The 26,959-nt window shown below is 42.7% G+C and overlaps 1 protein-coding gene across 1 annotated transcript; it reads right to left on the reverse strand.

Moving 5' to 3' along the window:
- Nucleotides 1-14,606: 14,606 nt before the first annotated feature.
- zgc:171929 (uncharacterized protein LOC100124596 homolog) lies at nt 14,607-21,124 on the reverse strand. The gene is made up of 4 exons (XM_056441358.1): nt 21,025-21,124; nt 20,608-20,834; nt 18,908-19,097; nt 14,607-14,929 (listed from the first exon to the last, which is right to left on the reverse strand). The coding sequence occupies exons 1-4, from the start codon at nt 21,122-21,124 to the stop codon at nt 14,607-14,609; spliced, it is 840 nt and encodes a 279-aa protein (XP_056297333.1).
- Between the last annotated feature and the right edge of the window lie 5,835 nt (nt 21,125-26,959).

Below are 26,959 nucleotides of genomic sequence, written 5' to 3' on the forward strand. Positions count from 1 at the left end.
GACACATAATATGGTGGGAAATCAAGAGAATCTGTCTTCTTTAGGAAAATCCACTTTTAGTCTCTGTGCAGGCTGGAAATCAGTTTAAGCGCATAAAAACAAGAACATACAGCTTTGAGGCAGTAAAGTGATGAAAGCATCAGGTATTCATGAAAATATCATGAAACTTGTAATTCCTGTGTCCTGAGACACATAATATGGTGGGAAATCAAGAGAATCTGTCTTCTTTAGGAACATCCAGTTTTGTGTCTGTGCAGGCTGGAAATCAGTTTAAGCGCATAAAAACAAGAACATACAGCTTTGAGGCAGTAAAGTGATGAAAGCATCAGGTATTCATGAAAATATCATGAAACTTGTAATTCCTGTGTCCTGAGACACATAATATGGTGGAAAATCAAGAGAATCTGTCTTCTTTAGGAACATCCAGTTTTAGTCTCTGTGCAGGCTGGAAATCAGTTTAAGCGCATAAAAACAAGAACATACAGCTTTGAGGCAGTAAAGTGATGAAAGCATCAGGTATTCATGAAAATATCATGAAACTTGTAATTCCTGTGTCCTGAGACACATAATATGGTGGAAAATCAAGAGAATCTGTCTTCTTTAGGAACATCCAGTTTTAGTCTCTGTGCAGGCTGGAAATCAGTTTAAGCGCATAAAAACAAGAACATACAGCTTTGAGGCAGTAAAGTGATGAAAGCATCAGGTATTCATGAAAATATCATGAAACTTGTAATTCCTGTGTCCTGAGACACATAATATGGTGGAAAATCAAGAGAATCTGTCTTCTTTAGGAACATCCAGTTTTAGTCTCTGTGCAGGCTGGAAATCAGTTTAAGCGCATAAAACAAGAACATACAGCTTTGAGGCAGTAAAGTGATGAAAGCATCAGGTATTCATGAAAATATCATGAAACTTGTAATTCCTGTGTCCTGAGACACATAATATGGTGGAAAATCAAGAGAATCTGTCTTCTTTAGGAACATCCAGTTTTAGTCTCTGTGCAGGCTGGAAATCAGTTTAAGCGCATAAAAACAAGAACATACAGCTTTGAGGCAGTAAAGTGATGAAAGCATCAGGTATTCATGAAAATATCATGAAACTTGTAATTCCTGTGTCCTGAGACACATAATATGGTGGAAAATCAAGAGAATCTGTATTCTTTAGGAAAATCCACTTTAGTCTCTGTGCAGGCTGGAAATCAGTTTAAGCGCATAAAAACAAGAACATACAGCTTTGAGGCAGTAAAGTGATGAAAGCATCAGGTATTCATGAAAATATCATGAAACTTGTAATTCCTGTGTCCTGAGACACATAATATGGTGGAAAATCAAGAGAATCTGTCTTCTTTAGGAACATCCAGTTTTAGTCTCTGTGCAGGCTGGAAATCAGTTTAAGCGCATAAAACAAGAACATACAGCTTTGAGGCAGTAAAGTGATGAAAGCATCAGGTATTCATGAAAATATCATGAAACTTGTAATTCCTGTGTCCTGAGACACATAATATGGTGGAAAATCAAGAGAATCTGTCTTCTTTAGGAACATCCAGTTTTAGTCTCTGTGCAGGCTGGAAATCAGTTTAAGCGCATAAAAACAAGAACATACAGCTTTGAGGCAGTAAAGTGATGAAAGCATCAGGTATTCATGAAAATATCATGAAACTTGTAATTCCTGTGTCCTGAGACACATAATATGGTGGAAAATCAAGAGAATCTGTATTCTTTAGGAACATCCACTTTAGTCTCTGTGCAGGCTGGAAATCAGTTTAAGCGCATAAAAACAAGAACATACAGCTTTGAGGCAGTAAAGTGATGAAAGCATCAGGTATTCATGAAAATATCATGAAACTTGTAATTCCTGTGTCCTGAGACACATAATATGGTGGAAAATCAAGAGAATCTGTATTCTTTAGGAAAATCCACTTTAGTCTCTGTGCAGGCTGGAAATCAGTTTAAGCGCATAAAAACAAGAACATACAGCTTTGAGGCAGTAAAGTGATGAAAGCATCAGGTATTCATGAAAATATCATGAAACTTGTAATTCCTGTGTCCTGAGACACATAATATGGTGGAAAATCAAGAGAATCTGTCTTCTTTAGGAACATCCAGTTTTAGTCTCTGTGCAGGCTGGAAATCAGTTTAAGCACATAAAAAATGAACATACAGCTTTGAGGCAGTAAAGTGATGAAAGCGTCAGGTATTCATGAAAATATCATGAAACTTGTAATTCCTGTGTCCTGAGACACATAATATGGTGGAAAATCAAGAGAATCTGTCTTCTTTATCTTTAGGAACATCCAGTTTTAGTCTCTGTGCAGGCTGGAAATCAGTTTAAGCGCATAAAAACAAGAACATACAGCTTTGAGGCAGTAAAGTGATGAAAGCATCAGGTATTCATGAAAATATCATGAAACTTGTAATTCCTGTGTCCTGAGACACATAATATGGTGGAAAATCAAGAGAATCTGTCTTCTTTAGGAACATCCAGTTTTAGTCTCTGTGCAGGCTGGAAATCAGTTTAAGCGCATAAAAACAAGAACATACGGCAGTAAAGTGATGAAAGCATCAGGTATTCATGAAAATATCATGAAACTTGTAATTCCTGTGTCCTGAGACACATAATATGGTGGAAAATCAAGAGAATCTGTCTTCTTTAGGAACATCCAGTTTTAGTCTCTGTGCAGGCTGGAAATCAGTTTAAGCGCATAAAACAAGAACATACAGCTTCGAGGCAGTAAAGTGATGAAAGCATCAGGTATTCATGAAAATATCATGAAACTTGTAATTCCTGTGTCCTGAGACACATAATATGGTGGAAAATCAAGAGAATCTGTCTTCTTTAGGAACATCCAGTTTTAGTCTCTGTGCAGGCTGGAAATCAGTTTAAGCGCATAAAACAAGAACATACAGCTTGAGGCAGTAAAGTGATGAAAGCATCAGGTATTCATGAAAATATCATGAAACTTGTAATTCCTGTGTCCTGAGACACATAATATGGTGGAAAATCAAGAGAATCTGTCTTCTTTAGGAACATCCAGTTTTAGTCTCTGTGCAGGCTGGAAATCAGTTTAAGCGCATAAAAACAAGAACATACAGCTTTGAGGCAGTAAAGTGATGAAAGCATCAGGTATTCATGAAAATATATTGACTAACTGATGCCACGCTAATACTGACAGCTACCAGATGAGTGAAGTGTGTCCTCACCAGTGTTGGGCAAGTTACTGAAAATTAGTAATTAGTTATAGTTACTAGTTACTTCTTTTAAAAGTAATTGAATTACTTTACTAGTTACTGTATATCCAAAGTAATTAGTTACTAGGGAAAGTAACTTTTAAGTTACTTTTATGTCTGCTTTTTTAATGTCATGAACAGTCAAACACAATGATAGGTTTTTTCCTCTCTATATCATGTAAAATATTCACGGTCAAGGAGGTGAGAAATGAATCACAGACAACGTAGTATCTTTGAAAGCTTTGATCAAAGGGGACGCTCAGACGCTTGCGTGAGCACGCACGACCTCAAAGCATTTTGGTCCAGCCTTTATTGAAAGCTTTACACACACACAACACCAGATGGATAAGTGGAACTGAGGACATGTTGACATATTCCTTCCGTCTGGTTTATTATCACTTCCTTATCCGACTCCCCAGACCCATAACACCACCTTCGGGTGGACTGAGTTCGGGAAGCTCCTCTGATTGTTTAGTTTAAGATATGGTAAGCAATAACATAACATAACTTTATATCTCTGTCACACAATAAACATATGTTGTAGACCTATTTATTGCAATCAACAGGGCAACAGGCCTTCAAATCAAGCAGGAGTACAAAAGTCCCTTTTTTAGTTAACTTAATACAAAATAACTGTCTCAGTGATTTAACAGTGGTTTCTTTTTACCACATTAGGCCCAATGAAATAAAAGTGATTGGCCTACAGTATTAACACTAATTAAAAGAGAAAACAAAGGTGCCTTGAGGTGCTGCATATAATTGAGGGGGGGGTGCTAGTGAGGCGTGTACGTGCTGATCTGGAGTCAGTTTGGTAGGATTTGGGTATAAATAAATTATTTCATTTAAAATATGGATTTTTATTTAAAGATATTCATGTAATTTGCATGCAAAATAGGTCTACCCGAACCAGCGGACACAAAATTCAACCAGCGGCAAAAACCGCGGACCTGGCAACACTGGAAGTGGCTGTCAATCACAGTGTGGCACCATGCGTGCTGGGCGAGGGGGCGTGCCTGTGCTTGGCGGAGTAGAGGAGGCGTGCCTGTGATTGGCGGAGTAGAGGGGAGGCGGGGTTAACCTGTCGGAAAACGGAAGTTACGGGTGGTTGACGGGAACCGTTGTTGTTGATGTTCGCGCTGCTGAGCTGAGAGGAGCACGCTGTCTGTGTTGGTGGATGCCCAATAAAGGGAGGAATAATAACGTCGTCCCGTCTCCGTGTCATCAGTGCCATAACGTCCGAGACGTTACAATATCATTGCGCCACCAAGGTCCTGCAATGTCAGATCAGAAGCAGCTAAAGTAGCCTAGCTTGTCTTCTTGTCTGCAAGTGTTCATTTTTCACAAAAGAGAGTAACGCGAGTAACGAACTCATTTAAATTTCAGTAACTGTAACTGCGTTAGTTGATTTAAAAAAATACTTCGTTACACTCTCGTTACCGCTAAAAGTAGTGGAATTACAGTAACGCGTTACAAAGTAACGCGTTACTCTCAACACTGGTCCTCACTCTCTCACTAGACATGCTGTTTTCTGACCCGTGTTCGCGGGATCAGCGTCTACAGTAGCGCGGAGCTCTCGCCCAGGCTTACTGGGAGGACACCAGTAATTGCAGTACTAGTGGAGAGGGTCCTCGAAGAGACCTGCCCTCTCACTACGACTGTTTTCACAGGACCTGCTCCCCCGTAGCACAGTGCTTTCGCCCAGGCTACTCGTGGGATGCTTGTAATTCCAGCTACTGTACTAGTCAAGCGTGTCCTCACGTCCTCTCTCTAGAGAGGCTGTTCTCTAAACCGTTTTCTAAACTGTCTCCACGGAACCCGTTTCCACAGTAACAGAGGGCTCTCGCTTAAGTTTACTGGTAGGACACCAGTAATCACAGCTACTGTATTGAAGAGGTGTCCTCGCTCTAGGCGGACTGTCTCCGTCCTGCCCTACAGGACCTGAGCCACAGTAGCGGAGTGCTACTGCTGCGACCCCCAGCAGCCACAGCTACCTACTAGTGAGGCCAGCGGTGGCTCCACCCTCACTAGACGGGCTGTTTCCGTCCTGCTCCACAGGACCTGGGCCACAGTAGTGGAGTGCTACTGCTGCGACCCTAGCTGCTACAGCTACCGTACTAGTGAGGCCAGCGGTGGCTCTACCCTCACTAGACGGGCTGTCTCCGTCCTGCTCCACAGGACCTGGGCCACAGTAGCGGAGTGCTACTGCTGCTTCCCCAGCTGTTACCGTTACCGTGCTAGTGAGGGCAGCGTTCACGCTCTCCCCTCACTAGACGGACTGTCTCTGTCCGGCTCCACAGGACCTGGGCTGCAGTAGCGGAGTGCGCTCGCTCTGGCTACTGCTAGGACCCCAACAGACAGAGGTCAGGTCAGCTCCAGGCCAGCCAACCAGTTACAAGCGCCGGCTAGGAGCCGCAGGGGCTCCCCTAGCAGAGTTCAATTGGGCATGATAGCTTATAGTGTAGGCAAGCACGTGCACAGACATTTTGGGGGGCAGGTGCTCAAACCAAAAAAAAGGGCACCCAATGCGAGAAAAAAAATTCTGACAGAGTTGAAGCATTAGCAGCAATACACTGATGATGCAATACATCCTCGACCTGCATTTCCTCTGGGCAGCATCAGACCACTAGCTTACATTTTCTTTATGAATAAAGATGAATTATTATATTGCAACAATAGTACAAGCGTTCTGATTGGCTAATGGGCGTCATGCCAGCCACGTATTGCCCTCCTCGCTGGTCTGATATGGATCTGTATTGCCCTCTGACGTCATTTTCAAAATGAGCGATATTGATAGACATCAACAGCCAAGAGCAGTGGTCCTCAAACTAAGGCCCGCGGGCCGGATACGGCCCGCCTCCACATTTGGCCCGGCCCTCTGAACAAGAGAGGCCGTATGATTTTTTTTTCAGTCTGGCCACGCAAATCCTAGACTAGCCCCTGTTAAATAGAACGGAATAAGAACTCTCTCTCTCCTTTCTCTTCTCTCTCTCCCTCTCTCTATTCTCTAAACATAACTAACGTCAGTAAACAGCTGGACGAGGCTTTGAAATCACAGAGTTTAAAAAAATTTGTTTTTTAGGAAACGTCGGACCAGTTGTGACGTCATGTTTTCAGCAGCACTAATGTTGTGGTTGATCACAAAACAACGTCAGGGGACAAACACCGGCGTCATGACCTGTTTGTCTGGTGCTGCGGGTCAGAGGAGAAGGAGGTGCACCCGTTTGGTGGCGCGAGGAGACCTGCGCGGAGGAGGAAGTGGAGGAGGGAGGAGCGCGGCGGGGGGAGGGAGAGGAGGGGGGGCCCGTGAGCGCCGCGGAGCATGTCGGGGCGAAATTCTCACAAGAACTCAAATAAATGCCCCGTCGGATGATAAAACACATTTGGGGGGACTTGATGACAGAGAGAGTAACTTTTATTCTTAAATACGGATGAATAAAAAAAATGTTTCTCCAGCAAAAAGGGCACTTTTCTCATCCAGGGCAAAGGGGCTGGTGCTTGAGCACCACTAGGGCTCTATCTGTGCACGTGCCTGAGTGTAGGTCTGCTGACCGCAGAACTAGCTCAGATAAATCGCCACCCTAGTGCAGGGAGGACTGAAGCATCAGATCCACCCACGGCTGATCCATTCCCAAGGGAGGACATCTCAGTGGCAGTGTCCACCAATCTCCTTACTGGAGGACGGGGACGAGCGGCCCACCCACGCTTCTGGGCCTGGTTCCCATTCCTCAGGCCTTAGCCCTTTGTAGGGGGCAGTCGACGGCCCCATCGGGTTCATCATTCGCAGGGCACAGGAGTTGCTGGATATACAGCAGCCGGAACGCCACGCACGCTAGTGCATTCTTCAGGGGCATTCCCGGCCCTGCCACCTTTTCGGTCTCCCCTCCAGAGACTATCTGAGGGGTTACCATCTTACGACAGATCACCGAACCCCGGCGTCTATGCAGGACACGGCCAAATGTGGCCTTCGTCCCATGCCATCCATTGAGCTGACTATCGCATCCATCGTTTTCTCCCCAAGGGGACTCCGAGGCCGGATGACCGGTGCCCTCGAGCCCAGTCGGTTCACAGGCGACCATTTTACCGTGCTTACTCCACGGCAACTCCCCCTCCTATGTCATACTTGACTACAGCCTCAGTGATGCTTCACTGCAGGCATTTGCACTTACGTCAAGAGAACCTGGGCGCCTAATGCTCTCCAGGGTTCAGACCAGCTGTTTGGCCGGCGCAGGCACCCTTGTCGGAGACATGTAGTAACAACCTCCCTACTGTCCCAGTGAAATCAGTGGACCTGCTCTACAGGCGCAGCAGCGCACTGTACAAGCCGGTTAGACCAGGCAGCAGTTATCTGGTCTTCGCAGGACCGTGTCCACACCCCGCAGACTCGGGGGCGCCACTTCTTGACTTTCTCATGCTGAGCACAGCAGACATCCTTCGTGTGGTCTCCAGAGGAGATCGGCTCATGTCTGTCAACTTAAGGGAGGCCTTTTGTCAGGTTCCTATAATGCTTCACAGACGGTTGCTCTGTTTCGCTTTCCAAAGCCGTTATTCTCAGGCTTCTTCCATTTGGACTTCCCCAGGAGTTTTTACAATAGGCGTTACTGCCGCCCTGCAATCACCAGGGCGTGAGGATACTGCCATCCTGGGCGATCTGGCTGATATGTGCGCCATACCCATTTAAGGCCACACAGTGCATTGCTCGCAATCTCTCACGCCGCCCGGTTGGGCCTTCGTGAACAAACAACTGTCTGAGCCATTCTCAGAGCATAACCTTCATTGGTGTAGCTCTAGATGCAGCCACTAAGCGGGCCTGCCCGTCACTCAAATGGGTGGACAGCATCCTCCGCAGCCTTCCCCTCTCTGAGGGGGCAGGTGGCTGCCTTTTATCCTCTCTTCTTGCCTTTCGGGTAAATTGACAGCTGCATCAGCTGTCTTACACTCTCTCTCACGCTGCCCGGTTGGGCCTTCGTGAACATAAAGAGCTTTCTGAGCCATTCTCGGAGCATAACCTTCATTGGTGTAGCTCTAGATGCAGCCACTAAGTGGGCCTGCCCGTCACTCAAGCAGGTGGATGGCATCCTCCGCAGCCTTCCCCTCTCTGAGGGGGCAGGCAGTGGTCTTTTATCCTCTTTTCCTTGCCTATCGGGCAAATGCTTGGGCTGCTGTCGCTGCGCCCTTCGCATGGAGGGCCTAACAGCCTTCGCCAGGGGCCACAGGCACAAGACAGGTGTCACAGTGGTGCCTTCCGCTCTATCCCCGTAGAGGGTGAGAGCATACCTGTCAGAGGGTATCCCCAGGGAAGGGGTCCGCCCCGCCGGGAGACCGCCACAGCAGACTCCCGCTTCTCAAGGTGGGGCGCAGTCTGGTGGCACAGGACTTCCAGAGGACAGTCTATTCGCAATACTTGGGTCTGGAGCCACAGGCCATGCACCTAGCGCTCAAACAGTTCCTGCCATGCACTCAAAAAAATGATTCAAGCCCTTCTTAGAGGTGACACATTTAAATATTGTTTGATACATTTAAATAAATCAATCACAAAACGAAGATATTTATATTGAATGGGTGTAACACAAAATGTATGAATACTTTCATTTATTAGATTTATTTAGGTTACACTCACAAAAACGATTCAAGCCCTTCTTCGAGGTGACACATTTAAATATTGTTTGATACATTTAAATAAATCAATTACAAAAATAGATATTTATATTTAATGGGTGTAACACAAAATGTATGAATACTTTCATTTATTAGATTTATTTAGGTTAGATGGTGTGCATATCAACTCAAAATAAATGTGTTTCATTGAGGACTACCCTTTGCGCATGCGCCAGCTGAAAATGAGTTGTTTACATGAGGTGAACACACTTTCATGGCTGTACGGTGGTGTAGTGGCTAGCACTGTCACCTCAAAGCCAGTCGGGGCATTCCTTCTGTGTGGAGTTTGCATATTTTGTTAGTTTATATTTTGAGTTGGACAAACACAAATTAATTTAATTTAATGAATATCGTTATTTTATTTTAGATGTATTTGATACAAATGAGTTGGACGAACTTAATTACATTTTATTGCACTGATGTGCTAAATTTGAGTTGGAGTTGCATATTCAATTCAATTCAGTTTATTTGTATAGCCCAATTTCACAAATTACAAATTTGTCTCAGAGTGCTTTACAATCTGTACACATAGACATCCCTGCCCCAAAACCTCACATCGGACCAGGAAAAACTCCCAAATAAACCTTCAGGGGGAAAAAAAGGGAAGAAACCTTCAGGAGAGCAACAGAGGAGGATCCCTCTCCAGGATGGACAGATGCAATAGATGTAATGTGTACAGAAGGACAGATTTAGAGTTAAAATACATTCAATGAATTTGACAGAGTGTATGAATAGTTCATAGTAGGCATATTCCACGATGGAGACCTCCACGATCCATCAGGCAGATGGCGGTGGGGAGGAGGAGTGGGCGGAGTCTCAACAGGACAGTGGCATAGTCAGGAGCAGGAATTCCACGACCCAGACCTCGATGATCCATCAGGCAGATAGGATCTATGTCGTCTCATAGGGTCCGATGACCCCATGAGACGTGAAGTCAAAAGGACTCCGGGGAGAAAGCAGAGTTAGTAACGTGTGATTGAGAGATGAAAATTCATCCTTAAGGAGAGAAAAAAGAGGAGATAGGTACTCAGTGCATCCTAAAACGTCCCCCGGCAGCTATAGGCCTATAGCAGCATATCAAGGGGCTGGACCAGGGCAAACCTGATTCAGCCCTAACTATAAGCTCTGTCAAAGAGGAAAGTCTTAAGTCGACTCTTAAACGAGGTGACTGTGTCTGCCTCCCGGACTGAAGGTGGAAGCTGGTTCCATAAAAGAGGAGCTTGATAACTAAAGGCTCTGGCTCCCATTCTACTTTTTAAGACTCTAGGAACTACAAGTAGTCCCGCATTTAGTGAGCGTAGCTCTCTAGTGGGGCAATATGGTACTACAAGCTCCTTAAGATATGATGGTGCATCACCAATCAAGGCTTTGTAGGTTAAGAGAAGAATTTTAAAAGTGATTCTTGATTTTACGGGAAGCCAGTGCAGAGCAGCTAGTGCAGGAGTGATGTAATCTCTTTTCTTAGTTTTAGTGAGAACACGAGCTGCAGCATTCTGGATCAACTGGAGGGACCTAAGAGATTTATTAGAGCAGCCTGATAATAAGGAGTTGCAGTAATCCAGTCTCGAAGTAACGAACGCGTGAACCAATGTTTCTGCATCTTTTTGAGACAAGATGTGCCTGATTTTTGAAATGTTACGTAGATGAAAGAATGCAGTCCTTGAGATTTGCTTTGCGTGGGAGTTAAAGGACAAGTTCCGATCAAAGATAACGCCAAGATTCTTTACAGTGGTGTTGGATGCCAGGGCAATGCAGTCTACAGAAACCACATCACCAGATAATTGATCTCTGAGGTGCATATAATTATTGGATGGAAAACCTGCCAACAATTTAATTGAGTTCATCCAATGAGTCATTTCTTTGAGTGTGCTTGGGAGGGAATATGTACTTGTTGTGTGAGACATCGCCTCAACCACGTGTTGACTTGAACCTCCAGGGGTCTCTAGGGCTGCAGAGCTGCTACGGAGCTCCCGTGCCCTTCTGACTTTTCTTACTCCGGTAACCCTTCACCTGACCAATTGTCGGGCGAGGTATCGACCAGGAGAACGGAACCAGAGCGTTCCCCACATTTCCGCTGATCTTGCCAACTACTCAGGGTCTTCAACAGGGCCACCGACTTTTGCTGGTGGCCCCCTTGCGTCCAGTCAGGACTTGGTTCCCCTGGCTGCACAGACTTCGCTGTGAGACGGCGCCTCGCTGACATGCGGGACCCCTAGCACAGCTAGATGGTGGGATCTGCCATCCCAATCCCAGCCGCGCCCAACAAGGGGCCTGGCCGCAGGAGAGCAGAAGTAGCTGAACAGAATCAGTCCAAAGGACTATTCTAAACACCAGAGTGCCATCCGTCTACAAGACATGTGCAGACGGAAGCCGCTTCCCGACTGGCGGACGGAGGGACCCAGTACGGTGCCTCGTGCCTACGGTACTCACGCATCCGTCATCCCTTCTCGTTAAGGGCATGTCTGCCTCTATCCTGAGGGCCTACATAGCTGCCATTCATGGCAGCAAGCTAAAGCCGACGATGACGCAGAACAGCCACAAGCTGGTGTCCCTCTTCATAAGGAGGGCCTCAGCGACTGTGTCCCCTAAGCCCCCCGAGGGCTCCTCCAGGGGACTTGCCCGTGGTACTGGACACCCTATGCTCGCCTTCCTGCAAACCCTTGGCAGAGGCAGAGCTGTGGTTGCTGTCGGCAAAGACCTTTCATCCTTTCCATAACTGCGGCAGAGCAAGTAGGCAAGCTACACGCCCTGTCGGTCAATGAGCCTTGTCTGAGGGGAACTCAGATGGCTCGGGTGTCACACTGCGGCCTAAGGCAGTGGCTTCCCCCAAGGGTGCTGGCATGCTCGGGTCTCAACCAGCCTGTCCAGCCTGCACAGCTTGACCACCATAACTAGTCAGTTAGGGTGGATCTAAGAAGGGCTATGCCATTGCAAAACAGTGCCTGTTCCACTTGACAGTGGAGGCCATTGCCTGTGCATAGGTGGTGAACGTCCGTGCTCTGCCATCCAGAGCAGGGGGTTGTTCTACCAACAGCGTTCCCACATCACGGGCGACCCTGAGAGGTATGCCCGTAGGGAATATAGGTGCATATATGTGCAACAGCCTCAGGGGCATCGTTGAGCACATTCACCAGAGACTACAGAGTGAACGGGAACACCCTCCATGCATTGCAGGTGGTTCTCCGTCCAAATCCTCTACTTGAGTCATACGAGGTAGTTTCCTTGGGATTCCTCGTGACTCTGTTGATATAAGTCATCCAGTGCTAAGCACCGACTCTGGCGGTCAGGAAGGATGAAATAGAACCCAAGTTATGTATGTAACTATGGTTCTATGAATCCTGGATGACCGCCAGAGTTCTTGGTCACTCGGAATCTCGTGAGTTCGCGAGAAGATTCCGTAGGACTGATCTCGGGATGACACCGGAACTTATACCCGGTGAGCGGGTCATCCGAGGTCACAGGTGACTTTGTCGTTATTAATACTCGACCTGCTATGCGCAAGACGGAAGATATCCAGTGCTAAGCACCGCCTCTGGTGGTCATCCAGGATTCATAGAACCATAGTTACATACGTAACTTGCGTCTCAGCGCATACAAATGAGAACATGCCGCTTTGAGGCAGTAAAGTGATAAAAGCATCAGGTATTCATGAAAATATTATCAAACTTGTAAATATTGTGTCCTGAGACACTTTATTCCTTTGGAAAATCAAGAAATAAGTATTCTTTAGGAAAATACACTTTTGGTCTCTGTTCATCTTGAAAATCAGTTTCAGCGCAAAAAAACGAGAACATGCAGCTTTGAGGCAGTAAAGTGATAAAAGCATCAGGTATTCATGAAAATATTATCAAACTTGTAAATGTTGTGTCCTGAGACACTTTCTTTATTTGGAAAATTAAGAAAATAAGTATTCTTTTTGAAAATCCACTTTTGGTCTGTTCATCTTAAATCTTTTTAAGCGCATAAAAACAAGAACAATGCAGCTTTGAAGCAGTAAAGTGATAAAAGCATCAGGTATTCATAAAAAATATTATCAAACTTGTAAGTATTGTGTCGTGTTCTGAAACACATACATTTGTGTTCATTAGGAAAATTCACTTTTGGGCTCAGTGCAGGCTGGAAATCAGTTTAAGTGCATAAAAACAGGAAGATGAAGCTTTGAGGCAGTAAAGTGATGAAAGCATCAGGTATTCATGAAAATATAATGAAATGTGTGAGTCTTGTGTTCTAAGACACATACGTTTGTGGAAAACATGTATTCATTTGGAAAATCCACTTTTGGGCTCAGTGCAGGCTGGAAATCAGTTTAGCGCATAAAACAAAAACATGCAGCTTTGAGGCAGTAAAGTGTGGGGAATTTGTGGTGTACAACAGTATCAAGTATCAATGCTGTAGGTTGGGGGAAGATCTGAGAAAAGAAGCCCACTGGGGTGAAGGCCTTGGTGCAGAAGATGACCATGTAGGGTGGGGGTCAGAAGGACACTTTTAGCCCCAACTGACGTGCCGGCTATAGATTGTGACCTTAAACGGCCCTTCCTTCTCCCTATATAACTTGTAGCAGGATGTCACATCTTTGGACTTTCGCAATCTGGCTCCTGAAAGTCCCCAGTCGTTCTAGGCGTCTGTTTTTGACCTGTATCTTGTAGAATAAACTTTGTATTCCTATCAAGTGCTGAGTCGCTCGAACTTTCCTTCTTCATCATCATTTCTTCAATCTTCCACGGTCGACAAGAAGATACTACATATTTGGTATCACGAGAATATACTACATATTTGGAGTCACGAAAAGGATCGAGAATATACTACATATTTGGAGTCACGAAAAGGATCGAGAATATACTACACTAGTTTTGTAATTTTCATCTCTCCATCACACATTACTAACTCTGCTTTCTCCCCGGAGTCCTTTTGACTTCATGTCTCATAGGGTCATCAGATCCTATGAGACAGCATAGATCCTATCTGCCTGATGGATCATCGAGGTCTGGATCGTGGAATTCCTGCTACCAACTACGCCACTGCCCTGTTGAGACTCCGTCCACTGTTGAGACTCCGCCCACTCCTCCTCTCTACCTCCATCTGCCTGATGGATCGTGGAGGTCTCCATCGTGGAATATGCCTACTACGAACTATTCATACACTCTGTCATATTCATTGAATGTATTTTAACTCTAAATCTGTCCTTCTGTACACATTACATCTATTGCACCTGTCCATCCTGGAGAGGGATCCTCCTCTGTTGCTCTCCTTAAGGTTTCTTCCCTTTTTCTCCCCCTGAAGGGTTATTTGGGAGTTTTTCCTGATCCGATGTGAGGTTTTGGGACAGGGATGTCTATATGTACAGATTGTAAAGCACTCCGAGACAAATTTGTAATTTGTGAAATTGGGCTATACAAATAAACTGAACTGAATTGAATTGAATTGAATAAAAACACAATAAAAACATAAATAATCATTTTTTATCATACATTTTTATTATAACAGTAAACTTAGTGCAGAAAAAAAGGAAGAAATAAACTATTAGTGAGAAAAGCAGTGGATTAAAAGTATTAATTTGCATTCAAAGCTATCCTTGCCAACAAAAAATAACAAATTAACACAAAAGAAAAAGTTAAAAGTGGAACACAGTAGAATACAAATTCAAAACTTCATTTAAAATAACAAATAGTCTGTTTATTCTGTCATTATGAATGACTTTGATGTAGTTCCGATTTGTAAAGAGCCCTACATGTAGTATGCAGGGGTTGAGTACAACAAATAGGGGTTGAGTTTTCTGCCTGCTGGAGCAAAGGTGCTGTTCTCATGGGCCTGGCGGCGGTAGTACCTGCGGAGGGCAGGACTGCCGGGGTGGCACTGTCTCACATGAAGGAAGTACTCATCAGGGCGACTTGAGGTGTAACCACAATCCTCACAAACAAAGATCTTAGAGCGTCTTTGGCGGTAGGCATACTGTTGGTGAACGCTGTGAATCTTCCTCATATGGGACTCCAGAGAGCAGCGCTGTGTGAAGGCTTTCTCGCATAGCTCACACTTGTAGGGACGGATACCTGCAGCAGAGGGTGACAAAACAAGTTTTTGTTTTTCCTGTGGATGTTTGTGTGGATCACAGGATGTTTCTTCAACCACTGAATACCAAGGATGCTACATCATCGAATCTTGACTATTCCTGACTGATCCTGAATATTCCAATTACCAGGATCTTTCAAACAAGGACTGAATTCTTCATTCAGAAGATTTTGAACAATGCCTAAGTGTATCACCCCGCACTCCTAAAACATCCCAAATCTAATGCTCACCATGCAATTCCTGTCCAGAAAATTAGAAACATGAAATATGCAGGGCAACTTTCAGTTCTTTCACCTCAGCAGTCTGCCAAAATCTGTTCCTAAGCAAATTACAGGTAAGAAATTGTCAATCGTGTTGCTGAATCTTCACAAATATTAGATCTAAGAAATCCAATTAAAAAGTGTGTTTGTTGCACAATGAGGGACTTTTAACGCAGGCTATTAATAGCACTGAGTCCCTACACTGGCAACGGCAGGGAAAAACAGTGTGTAGAGCCGTTAACTTGTTGTATTAAGGCTTTATTTCGAGCAACTGTTGAAAGTAGAACAACTAGATTAACCAAGACGGTTTAGATGAGTTTATATTGTTTATGTCAAGTTTGAAATAAGTTACAATCTGCAAGGTAAAATTGCTGTGTTTTTCAATGGAGCCTGTTAAGTTTATGGAGAGTATGACAGCTGTTTCTTTTCACATCCAACTCTGTAAATTACGGCTTTAGTTCATGGTTGTTGGAACAATGAAAAGCGCTAACAAGACAGTTTGGATGAGTCTTATTATGTTTCTGTTGAGTTTAAATAAGTGTATCAATTGTCTGTTTTGTACATCAATACAATTGTAAAAATCTCAGATTTTAAATATATTTTAATTGACCTACATCTGCTTCCTAACAAGGATTGGTAAATATTAAATGGACCATTTAGAGTCTTCCAACCACTCAACACGCTTTAAAACTTGTGATAATTTACCCATTCACATCTATTCATACAATAATGGCAGGTGCCACCTGCTCATCAGGAGTAACTAACATTCACACGCATTCATACACTGTAGGCACATCTACGGAAGCAATTTGGGGTTAAGTGTCTTGTCCAAGGACACCTGGCGAAGCCGGGGAACGAACCATTGAGCCACAGTCGGAAGGAAGCAGCCTTTACATTGACAAAAAAAAACATAGATTTTGTGTAAAGACGAACAACATGTTGCTCCCCATAAGTGAAGCCAAAACATCTCAATTGTCCCCTGGTGGCTGGCTGCAGTACAGGAAATAAATGTTACCCATCCATGTATATTTACTAGTGCTGTGAAAAATAACGCGTTAACTCAGTTCATTAAATTACAGGTTTAACTAGTTTTTTTTTTAAACGCATTTAACGCATGCGCAGAATGAGCTTCCAATCCGTCTGTTGTTGGTCTCTAGTGTCGCGTTAACACAACTCCGATCTCCGTCTCGCGCGCCGCAGAGCTCGGATGCCGGCGTGTGCGCGACAACTTGAGCACACCAGCTTCAGTCTGGGCGCGATGGGGAGACTGTCACCGGTCCCCCTGAACACAGATGTGTTGATGTCCAGCGATCCCGGCTGTATACCCGGTGTTACCGGGAATATAATGACGCAGGAATAAAGACCGTGGGGCATCACTTTGTTTCAGTGTAACTCTCGCTGTCAGAAGCAAAACTTTTTTTGTCACGTGTCATCTTCAGTACCTCTGATTGGTTGTTCTCTTTGCCCATCAAAACAGTGACAGGATTAACCCTATAAAGTCTGCACATGACAATACATATCACATCATATAATAGAGAACATATATTGTGTATGTTAACAGTCTGATATCCGTTGTTCGTCAGTGCTCCATGATAACGGCTTCTTCAGGGAACATGGCCGTAGAGGTTTTTAATGTCCTCATTGTGCATTTTTTTTTAAAAGTATCGGTTCAGGCACAGTTTAGTCACCGGTATCGTTTTAAAAGTACCGGTTTAGCACCGGTATCGATAAAAACCAAAACGATACCCATCCCTAGTTATAATAGGAGGGGAAACACTGGAGTTGATAAGCGTGTCTTCTTGTCTGATCAATACGCAACTGTGAGGTGCGCGAATGGACCGAGCGGCCAGCTGCTGATCACTCACTCAACGAACAGACGGTGGGATTAATCATGATTAATCCACAGAAACCTGTGATTAACCTGATTACAAATTTTAATCGTTTCACAGCCCTAATATTTACATGCAAATAAGGTTTCTGAAACACAGATCCCAAGTCTGTGAGCCTAACATTCTATTTTGGCGATAGGATCTAGCTGTACAGAATGAATATATTAACGGTTTAAAATGCAGATGCAGTCACTTTCTAATTATTTGGCTGCCAATGTTTGGAGACTGAATGTTGGCAAGACGGGAGAAAAGGTGTTGAAGTCCTTCCTGACTTAATTGTCTCTTTTTTTTGTTGAGAAAAACTTATGAAAGGCAATCCAGTTAATCTTTCTCTCTCCCTTCAATCAAAGTACAGTAAATTAATAACAATTCAACCAGATCAACCAAACAATATGTTATTTCCTAAATGAATGAAAGTTAAGGCTGTAAATGTCCTGCAACTTAAATGACATGAATTGATTAGTTTGATTTGAGAATATCCATTTCATAAATAGATTATTTCTTGCCATCTTAACTCCTTAATCATGTTTTTTTTTTTTATTGGAAAGACACTCTTGCTTTTTATGGTCTTAAACATGAATCAGTTTGGAGCTCTGGACTTGGTCCTGGCTTGGTCTTGACTGCTCCTGGACTTGACTTGACCTCAATGAAGTTGGTACAGCAGCCCTTGCGTTTTTCTTAACTTTTTTCAATACTGAGAGAGCATACTATTTACCGAGAGCAATACGGCAAACATATCCCTTCACTGACATTTAAAATTATATTTAAACATTAAATTTGATCAGGTATTTCCTACAGATGTTTCTACCGTCGGGAATTTTCTTTTTTTATTGAGATTATTATTTAATGAAAAAAGTAAGAAAGAAATTTACACAAACTCTTCTTTCACCCACCCACTAATTCACTTACTCACTCTTTCATCCACTCACCCACTCACTCACACTTTCACCCACCCAATCACTCACTCACTCTTTTACCCACCCACTCAATCACGTACACACTCATGCCTTCACCCACCCACTCATTAACTCACCCACTCACTCACTCTGTCAACCACCCACCCCTCACCCATTCACACATTCTTTCACTCACTCACTCATTCACCCACCCACTCAATCATTCACACACAAATTCACTTACCCACTCGCTCCTTCACCAACCAACCCACTCACTCATGATGTTTAATTTGTCAGCCTAATAACATGACATTTGGAGTAATCAATCATGAAATCCAGAGTTATTTTCTTCACGTCAGATTTGGTTTAATGTTGCATGTTTGTTACAGCTGGAGTTTGCATGTCTGATAATGTTTGTCACGGGGTGACTGACTCATCCACAGGGAACCACCAAAATAAACAGGTAAATAAATTATTGTCGTAGCATAAACTATCATTTGAGGCACATTAGAGTTTTACTGAGCACCATTTACTTTACAGCTATAGCTATATACATTTAAATATCAAATCAAATTCAATACTGACAGTATTTAATAATTTTGTTTTCATTTTTTTTCTTCAAGTAAAGCATCTTAGAGTATCCTGAAAAGCGTTCTATAATAACTTGCAAACTTGCCAATTGTAGACACATGTTTACACATTGATAGTGGGAGCATCTATAATGTGAATTCATGGAATTTCTCCAGTATCCAAGTAAAATGTGTGTGTGTGTGTGTGTGTGTGTGTGTGTGTGTGTGTGTGTGTGTGTGTGTGTGTGTGTGTGTGTGTGTGTGTGTGTGTGTGTGTGTGTGTGTGTGTGTGTGTGTGTGTGTGTGTGTGTGTGTGTGTGTGTGTTAGCGAAGTTCATTCCTGACCTGTGTGTGTTCGCATATGCCTCTTAAGGTCAAAGGTATCGTTGAATCCTTTGCCACAAAATCGACAAGGATGTCTCTTCACCAAGCTGTGGCACTTCAGGTGTCGAGTTAGCATGCGCTGCAGAGGGAATATCTTGTGGCACACTGAGCACACAAAGTCCCCTGATCCAGGAGAGGAACGGGGACGGGGCTGGAAAGACAAAAGTGCTTGTTGAATATGACAATATGGGTAAGGCATCAGGATTTTTCTTTTTATCTTACAAGAAAATAGTTCTTGTCTAAATAATTATCAAATCATATGTGCCAAGCATTTCTATGGAAGATCAGTATTAATATAAAATTGATTTAACATATCATTATGTCCCGCAGTGCATATCAGGCTGTGCCCTCTGACAAGCAACACCATTATCTAACTGTGATCTTATGTTGTTTAAAGCTGCCTTTAAATCCTACACTCAATCAAACAGAGATATACATTAGATCAGTTTAGGCTTTAATGCTAGCCCACTTATAGAACGTCCTGGCCAACTTATCACTAAGAGCTGCATCATGCCACAGACCTAAACTTGCTTTTAATGCTGCTTTTCTAGCATTGTGGACCCTGCCATGTCCAACATATCTAGAAGTCTGAATTAAACTATTCTGGAACTTTTAATATGTCTGATACCATGAAGTCCTCTATGCTTCCTCCATGACACCCTAATAAGCTTCCGCATAAATCACAATCACATTTGTTTATAGTGTATAGGGAACACCATCAGACCAAGGGGCTGATGCTGATGTTGCTCACCAATGTACCATATCCACCTCAAAGTGAGGGCTTTAAACATCCATTGGATGGCCTCAAAGGGGGACATATTTAGTGGTGATGCTATCTCTCTGTTACTATCTATATCTGTATGCTTTACTAACACTTTAATTACTTCTTTCAGAGTGCCACAAGTCCTGACTAAATAATGCCTCATCAAAATATCTTCCATAGCTATTCCCTTTTCCGTTTTATTTTTGAAGGCTTTCTGCTTTCTTTAAATTGCCAATCTATCTTTGATTTATTTGTCACTGTCCCTTTCAGCACCTGAATAAACAGTTGCCCATATGGCCTTCATTGTAGCCCTATGCTATTATACTTAATTATTCCCCTCTTTCCTTGGCTGCCTACTGTCCCTTCTCTCATGCCATTCAGTGCTACTTTCTGCTTCCTTCTTAGTAGTAGGGATGCTGTTATCCTGTGACCTTTGGCTATTAGCCTGTCAGTAGACTTCACACTCATTCAAACTCTATCTTTAGTTGTGATTCTTTTATCTTTTAATGTGTCCACTGAAGTGCTCTCCCTTCTCATTGGGAATTACGTTCCAAAGTCAATAGTCGAGTGTCGTACTTGCGAGCAATCTTTTAAACCTGTTCTTGCTGACCTTTGGGGTATGCTTTTTTTCTTATTTGTAGTATGGTGCAGTCTAACATACTAAATTGTTGCCACCATGGATTACCATCCCACAATTTCAAGTCCAGTCCATCTCCTCCAGTCAGCTGTCTTTCCAGTATGTCAACTGCTGTATTCACAGCAGTCAGTAGCTTATACCAGTTCTGACACATATTAATACACAATAAAAAAGTGGGTAGGGTGAGCATGCATATGCAAAGTCAACCTGCTCATGTTGTAAGAATGACACTATACGTAACAAGAAAATGGGACCTATAACCTTTGCTCTGTGAAGTGCCAGTGTTGTGGAATGGTAGATGGAGCGCCGGAGCATAAGTGTAGACCAGTCCGGCCTGATGTCGGGCCCTGGTACTGCTGATTCTGCCAAAGGTACTGAAACTATCATTCCTGCTGTCCCACATCCTAAGGTGACTACTGACTGAGATACAGTTTCAGGTTGTTGGGTGTCAGGACAGCAAGTTGTCTGCTCCATAGAAATGTCATTCACTAAAAGAGGATAAAAGGAAACAATTGTTTGCATTATGAATTAACAAGGTCAAATTAATCCAATAATAATAATACATTTAATATAAAAAATAAATTAGACATCTTAAGAGGAATAAGCCAACTTGGATATTACCTCTTCACTTTGACATTTAAAAATAATAAGCTATCTGAAGATATATCAATTTCTTACCAAGTGCATTATCTTCTTTCCACTCAAGCTGTTCTGGCTCTTTCCATTGCCATGCTCCACATGCCCCACGTTTCTTTTTCACAAGGAAAGACCTCGGCATCCTTTGAGTTATATCCGTCTTAGTTCTATTATATCTCTCACTCAACCTCTGATCCTTGCAGCCACACTACTTTTAGTTTTTTGGAGCAATCTATATATCACATTACCTCCAATCCTTACATCCAAGCCTCATCAGTCAACAACCTGCAGGTTCAGTATGTCAGCAAAATCAAAGTGCTCATTGCCCTAACACTCTCCGGGAAGAGTAGGAAGATGTGTTGCTCTAAAGACTGGGGGGAGGGGGAGGGTAAAAGGGCTCAGTATTGTGACTGGTGTACACCTGTGTTGATTGTGCGCGTGCGCCATTTTAACTGGTCCCCACTTGTTTTGCATTTCAGGTAGTGAGAATCCGGGGAGCTTCACATTTAAGTGGCCCTTGGCATGCAAATTTTAGCTCCGGACCAAGCCCTGGTCCTAGACAAAGGGCACGGTTTGAGTAACAGGAGCAAGTAAAGAGGAGCCACAGCCTTAACTGCTACGTAAATCAGCCCTTTCTCTTTTTAGCCTCTTTCTGTTGCAATTGTTTGGTGGGATTACAAAGTTTTAAAAATCCACACAAAGGCTATTCACACACACAATCAAGCACTTGCTGTCAGTTGACGGTGTTCTTTACATGATTGCTCAAACATGATGGTACTTTTTACTTTGATGTGCTGTTTACTACCACTGGCTCAGTGCATGCTGAGGTAAGCTGAACAGAAAAGGTTGACAACCATGTCTAATTGTCTACACAGCCAGTGCATGCTTAGAAGCTAAATTAACTACATGCATCTTATTTCACTGGACTCTGCATGGCAAATACAAATGCAGCTTGAGACTAAACCCCATCATGCAAATAGTAATAGAGGTCACTTCAAGAACATCAGGAGGATCATGTTTGAACTGTACGCTAGGATAAACCTACTTCTGTCCTGCCTTACCACTTTTTTCGCCAGTGTATGGCCCACATTGCAGCTGTACCATTCACAGTACTGTCCATTATGTCCCACTGATGAAGAAATAACAGGAAAGTTATCAAAGTGGTTCATATATATTAAAAAGGAACACCACACACCTTTTCCAGTTTTTCGCTCAGGGGTTGTCAAAGGAATGGGGAAGGAGAACACAATATGTTGCTACAATATTTAAATTAGAAGATAATAGAGAAACTAAACACAATTACTCCTTTTAAAGTGCGGGTTTCCCACATCACATTATCATAACAGTTCATAATATTTAACAATATTAATTTGTGTATTCTTTAGATGCAGAAATTTAACTTTTGATAATACATACACCTAATACTGAGTGATAGGATGTAGAGTTAGCATTTCCTAAAAGGCCTGCTGAGACTGTTGACTGTACTGTGTGTTGTTGCCCTCCAGAGCTGCACTCTAACTGTATGCAAAACAGCAGCCTGTGCGCAGCAGCATGGAAATTAAATGGTAAAAAGGTAGCTTTAGCATTTCTTTGTGCGAGACAAAAAAATAGCCCTGTCACCTGTTTCAAGCTTTTTGTCCACTTAATCAAATCTTAGCACTAGAAACTGTGGATAGTTCGCTTTGGATAGAGGTGTGCTGTATTTACTGAGAGGAGGCTGTCAATTCAAGAAATTCAGTTGATCAGTACATTGATGGTCACCACTGTCAGCTATTATTTAGTTGTATTTATTGTTTGTATTCTGGAAGAGAAAAGAGAAAGACAATTAAAGCTGCAAGCAGCAATCAACTGGTCTTCGTCCCTTTGCGCGCATCGGGGTGCTAACAAGCCGCCGGCTTGCTCGGCCGAGAAAGTTCACCTGACAGTCAAACGTTTTTCTCCTGCATGGAGTGCTTGACGCAGGAAATTACGCTTTGTAAATACTTCACCAGTTCTTTTATCTGCCATGTGATGCTAAACAACATGCTCAACATCATACGTTTCTCTACGTCAAGTGTAGACCACGGTGTGTAAATGTTATGTAAATCCGATACCGTTTGTCACATAATGCTGATTTCCTTTCCCTTTGAATTGGAGTGAAAATAGTATTGTCAATATCCTCAGGCCATGACTTTTATCAATCAGAACAGTTTGGGGCAGATTCAAGCAAGTCCAGCGTATTTACATGAGCTTGTTTATTCAGGTAAAATGGCCGCCACGACCACGGTCACATCGTTCCATGAAACATAAAGCTTTTAATAACATTTTTATTTACAAAGGTCTTTAGATCATACTGACCAAATTTGAAGTGGATCTGACAAAGCTAGGGGGAGTTTGTTAAAAAATAGCGCTTCGAAAAGTGCAAAAAATAAGGGGAAAAAATCACACAAATAAATGGCCAAATTCTGGTACAGTTTAGAGAATGGTGCAAAGAGACATTTCTTTAAGTCTCTATGTGATAGATGTGCCTACTAAATGTAATATATGTATGGGAAACCCTGGGGCTGCTCTTTTGAAATTGTGTGGGGGGGGCGCTATTTAGGCGATTTTTAACGACCAAGACAACAAAAACTATATTAATTAACATAAAAAAACATGAAACGTGTAAAGTTGCATGACGATCAGCTTCCTTTAAGTGGCAATGATGCATCACCACGGCAACTGAGTTTAACAAACTTATTGTAAGTCGCTTTGGATAAAAGCGTCAGCTGTACCAATGGTGGTCAGATGTGTAATGATGTGGCTAGCAATGGCAATTTAACGGACATAGCTAGTCTGACAAGATGTTAAGATATTTCCACAAACACACACAGGCTCCCAAAGCAAAAATAATGAAGATAACAGTTTTTCTTATGTTGCTTTCTCAGCATTAAGAAAGAAGTTTAGTAGTGCTGTGACAGAGCCTGAGGGATAACTTTGTTATAGCATAACACGCATAACACGTTATGCTTATCGATTATCCCAAACCCTTAGTGGCTGAATACTTTTTTAGCATTCATAAAAAGTACTACTTTACCAGTTTTTCTCGATTGCTAAGACACATTTCTTGAAACGTTCACCCATTTTCTCAAAACTGTAAACACAAAACCTTATTTTCAAGCACTATTTACAAAACCTCTGAATCCTCTTGCAAAATTAAACTTTCGCTTCAAAACAGATTTACATGTGCTCAAAATCAAACACTGCTCTTAAATCATAAACAAAGTGATCAAAATAATATAAACTATCAAACAGTCAGTAAACAATACACCAATAAATATAAAACACATTGTTTAAACATATAGTTCTCAGGGAGAAGCACATTTTTAATCTCCAATTAATTTTTTTTATGAACGAAAACATGTTCTATTACAGTAGCGAAAAATGTATCAGAAATTACTACTGTGCTTTGCTCTTTGCAATTTATTGTGTTCTTCCTCCTTGTACCCCTATTTTTACAGTACTGTACCCTGTATCTCACAAAAGTGTCCTTTGTCTTTGTGATACTGCAATTCTTGTTCTTTGTTGATATGAACCTGCAACCAGTCAAAATGTATTGATCAGTCAGTACTGTTACTGTAACAAATAAAAAGCATGATGTTCAAGGCCATACAATGTGTTTATTGTACATTATACAGCCTACAATGCACTGTAGGCCTACTACAGTAAAGGGACACAAATCAAAGGAGTCAACATGTCATCAATGTGCTTCTTCTTGTCTTTGGGCTGGGTCATGCCAGAGCACTTCATTGACATCACAAGCAATATCTTCTCTCCTGAGGCAACAGGGGAAGAAGCCTCTTGTGTGTCTATTGAAACAGCTGCATGTAGCGTAGTACAGTAAATGTGGGATGCACTCTAAGTCCTGCTTCCCTTATTATCAGTCCGTGGACTATAACATGGTCTATGACTGTTGCTCGAATTTCATCATATATTTCCACTCTTTGTCTTACTCTTCGTCCTCCTCTTCCTCTTTCTTGCCCTCCTCCTCTTCCTCCTCGTAGCCACCTCACATACGCCCTCCTCCTCTTCCTCCTCGTCGCCCACCTCGCATACGTACTTGTCCTCGTCCTCTCACATTGTTTCTTCTATCCATTCTCAGACTTTCTCCTTCCGACCTTCAACCACCTGTTTGCTCTCAACTGGCTTAAATTGGTTGTGTCACATCATTTGATACAAGTTTAGTCAATTTTGAGTGATCAATGACATGTGCTCTCTATTTGTATTTGATTGTTGCCACTTGTGTTTAACAGTATGGATGACATGTGCATTAGAGGGCAGAATGTGTTTTGAGACTGAGAATGTGTTTAGAGTTTTGCTGAAAAGCGGCTGGTGAAATTTTTTTGGGGGGGGTCGCAGTTGGGCGATGCGGTTTAAATAGCACTCAACAATGAGAAGAAAAGAGGTTTTGAGTAGAATATTGTAAAAAACAAAGCTTTATTTCAAGAACACAGCGTGCTCAACACTGTCCAATAACAACTATCAACACACTGTAACTTTGGGCATGAGAGGTTCAGAGCAGAATGCTTTAAGAAACATTGGGTTGGGTTTCAGAGGTTTGCAAAATAAAAGAGTTTCACCCTCACATGAAAGAGGTTCAGAGCAGAATAGAGTCAGAAAGAGATGCAGCACATGTTACATTGGGTGTTTGACAGAGTAGACCCCACTACGTGTAAAGAAATGTAGCCCTCCTCTCTTTAAAGTTGGCAAACTTCTCCATAACTCTCTGGTTAAAGTCAATCATGTCTGTAACCAGCCTGTTTCCATTATTCTTGAGGGAATGTGTCTGTTTTTCAGAACTTCTTCGTTGTGTTTTCGATGCCAGTTCGGTCTCCTTCTGCTGCTCTGCTCTGCAAACAGGGTTAGCTTCATGCTGTTAGCGAGTTAGCTTCATGCTGTTAGCTAGATAACTGCGGCAAGATTCGTGCTTTACACTCGTCTGAAGCTCTTTAGATCCCTCCCCCCATTGTAGTCCAGAGAGTTTCAGTCCCAGGACTTTGGAACAACAGACAGGGGAAACTAAACAGCGCATTACTCACTGAGCTCCAGCTGACCAGCTCCGGTTAGCAACCTGCTCCCGTAGCTCCGTGGAGCTCTCTGGGCTGACGGAACGATACCGGTCTCTGATCTGCCGAATAGTCCAATCACGTGAAATAATAAAACGATGTCATTGGCCAGAGCGCACATTTTGTGCCCCAAGATTCACGTTTCATCCGCCAATGAGAAGCCGTCCTTGCCGAAACGACTGTGAAATGTTTGCTCGCTGCCGCACACACACGTTTGGCCGGTGCCCCGAAAATGGGGAGGGGCTTCTCTCCGTGATAATGAGTGGCGATATATTATATTTTTTCACATTAACTTAAGTGGTTGTTGACAGGCTGACGGTCTCCCACACACATTTAGCGCGTCAACACGGTATATTTACTATTTAAATGATTTGGCATATAATGTTTTTTGACAGGATGTATTTTTTTTCTTTCTTCTTCTTTCTTTCATCTCAAAATTTTAAGAGGGGCGGCGCCCTAGCGCCCTCTATGGATGCACCGCCACTGCTGAAAAGTCTAAGTGAGATCTGAAAATTGTGTTTTACCATGTGAAATAGTTTAAGGTATTGACAACAGACTGCACAATTAGCTAAATGAGTTAAGGCAACTGAGAACTTTGTTAAGCCAATAGATTTTAGTGTTTTAGCAATTGAGAAAAACTGTAATAGGCACTTCCTTCTTTGTGCCGTACGTTACATTTCAACTCATCTTTACTCAGCTTGGCCCAGATGCAATAAAATGTACATTTACTACTACTAATACCAGTTGCAATATTACTACTGCTGCCAATCCCGTTTTAGGTCCATTTTAATACTTTCAGAGTACAAAAAACTCTTTACTTATGCTATTGGATAATGTAACTAATACAGATATAAATTCAGAACAGTATTTATTTTTGGAAAACAAGAAACACA

The sequence above is a fragment of the Pseudoliparis swirei genome, chromosome 3 (genome assembly GCF_029220125.1).
Source record: "Pseudoliparis swirei isolate HS2019 ecotype Mariana Trench chromosome 3, NWPU_hadal_v1, whole genome shotgun sequence".
NCBI lineage: Eukaryota > Metazoa > Chordata > Actinopteri > Perciformes > Liparidae > Pseudoliparis > Pseudoliparis swirei.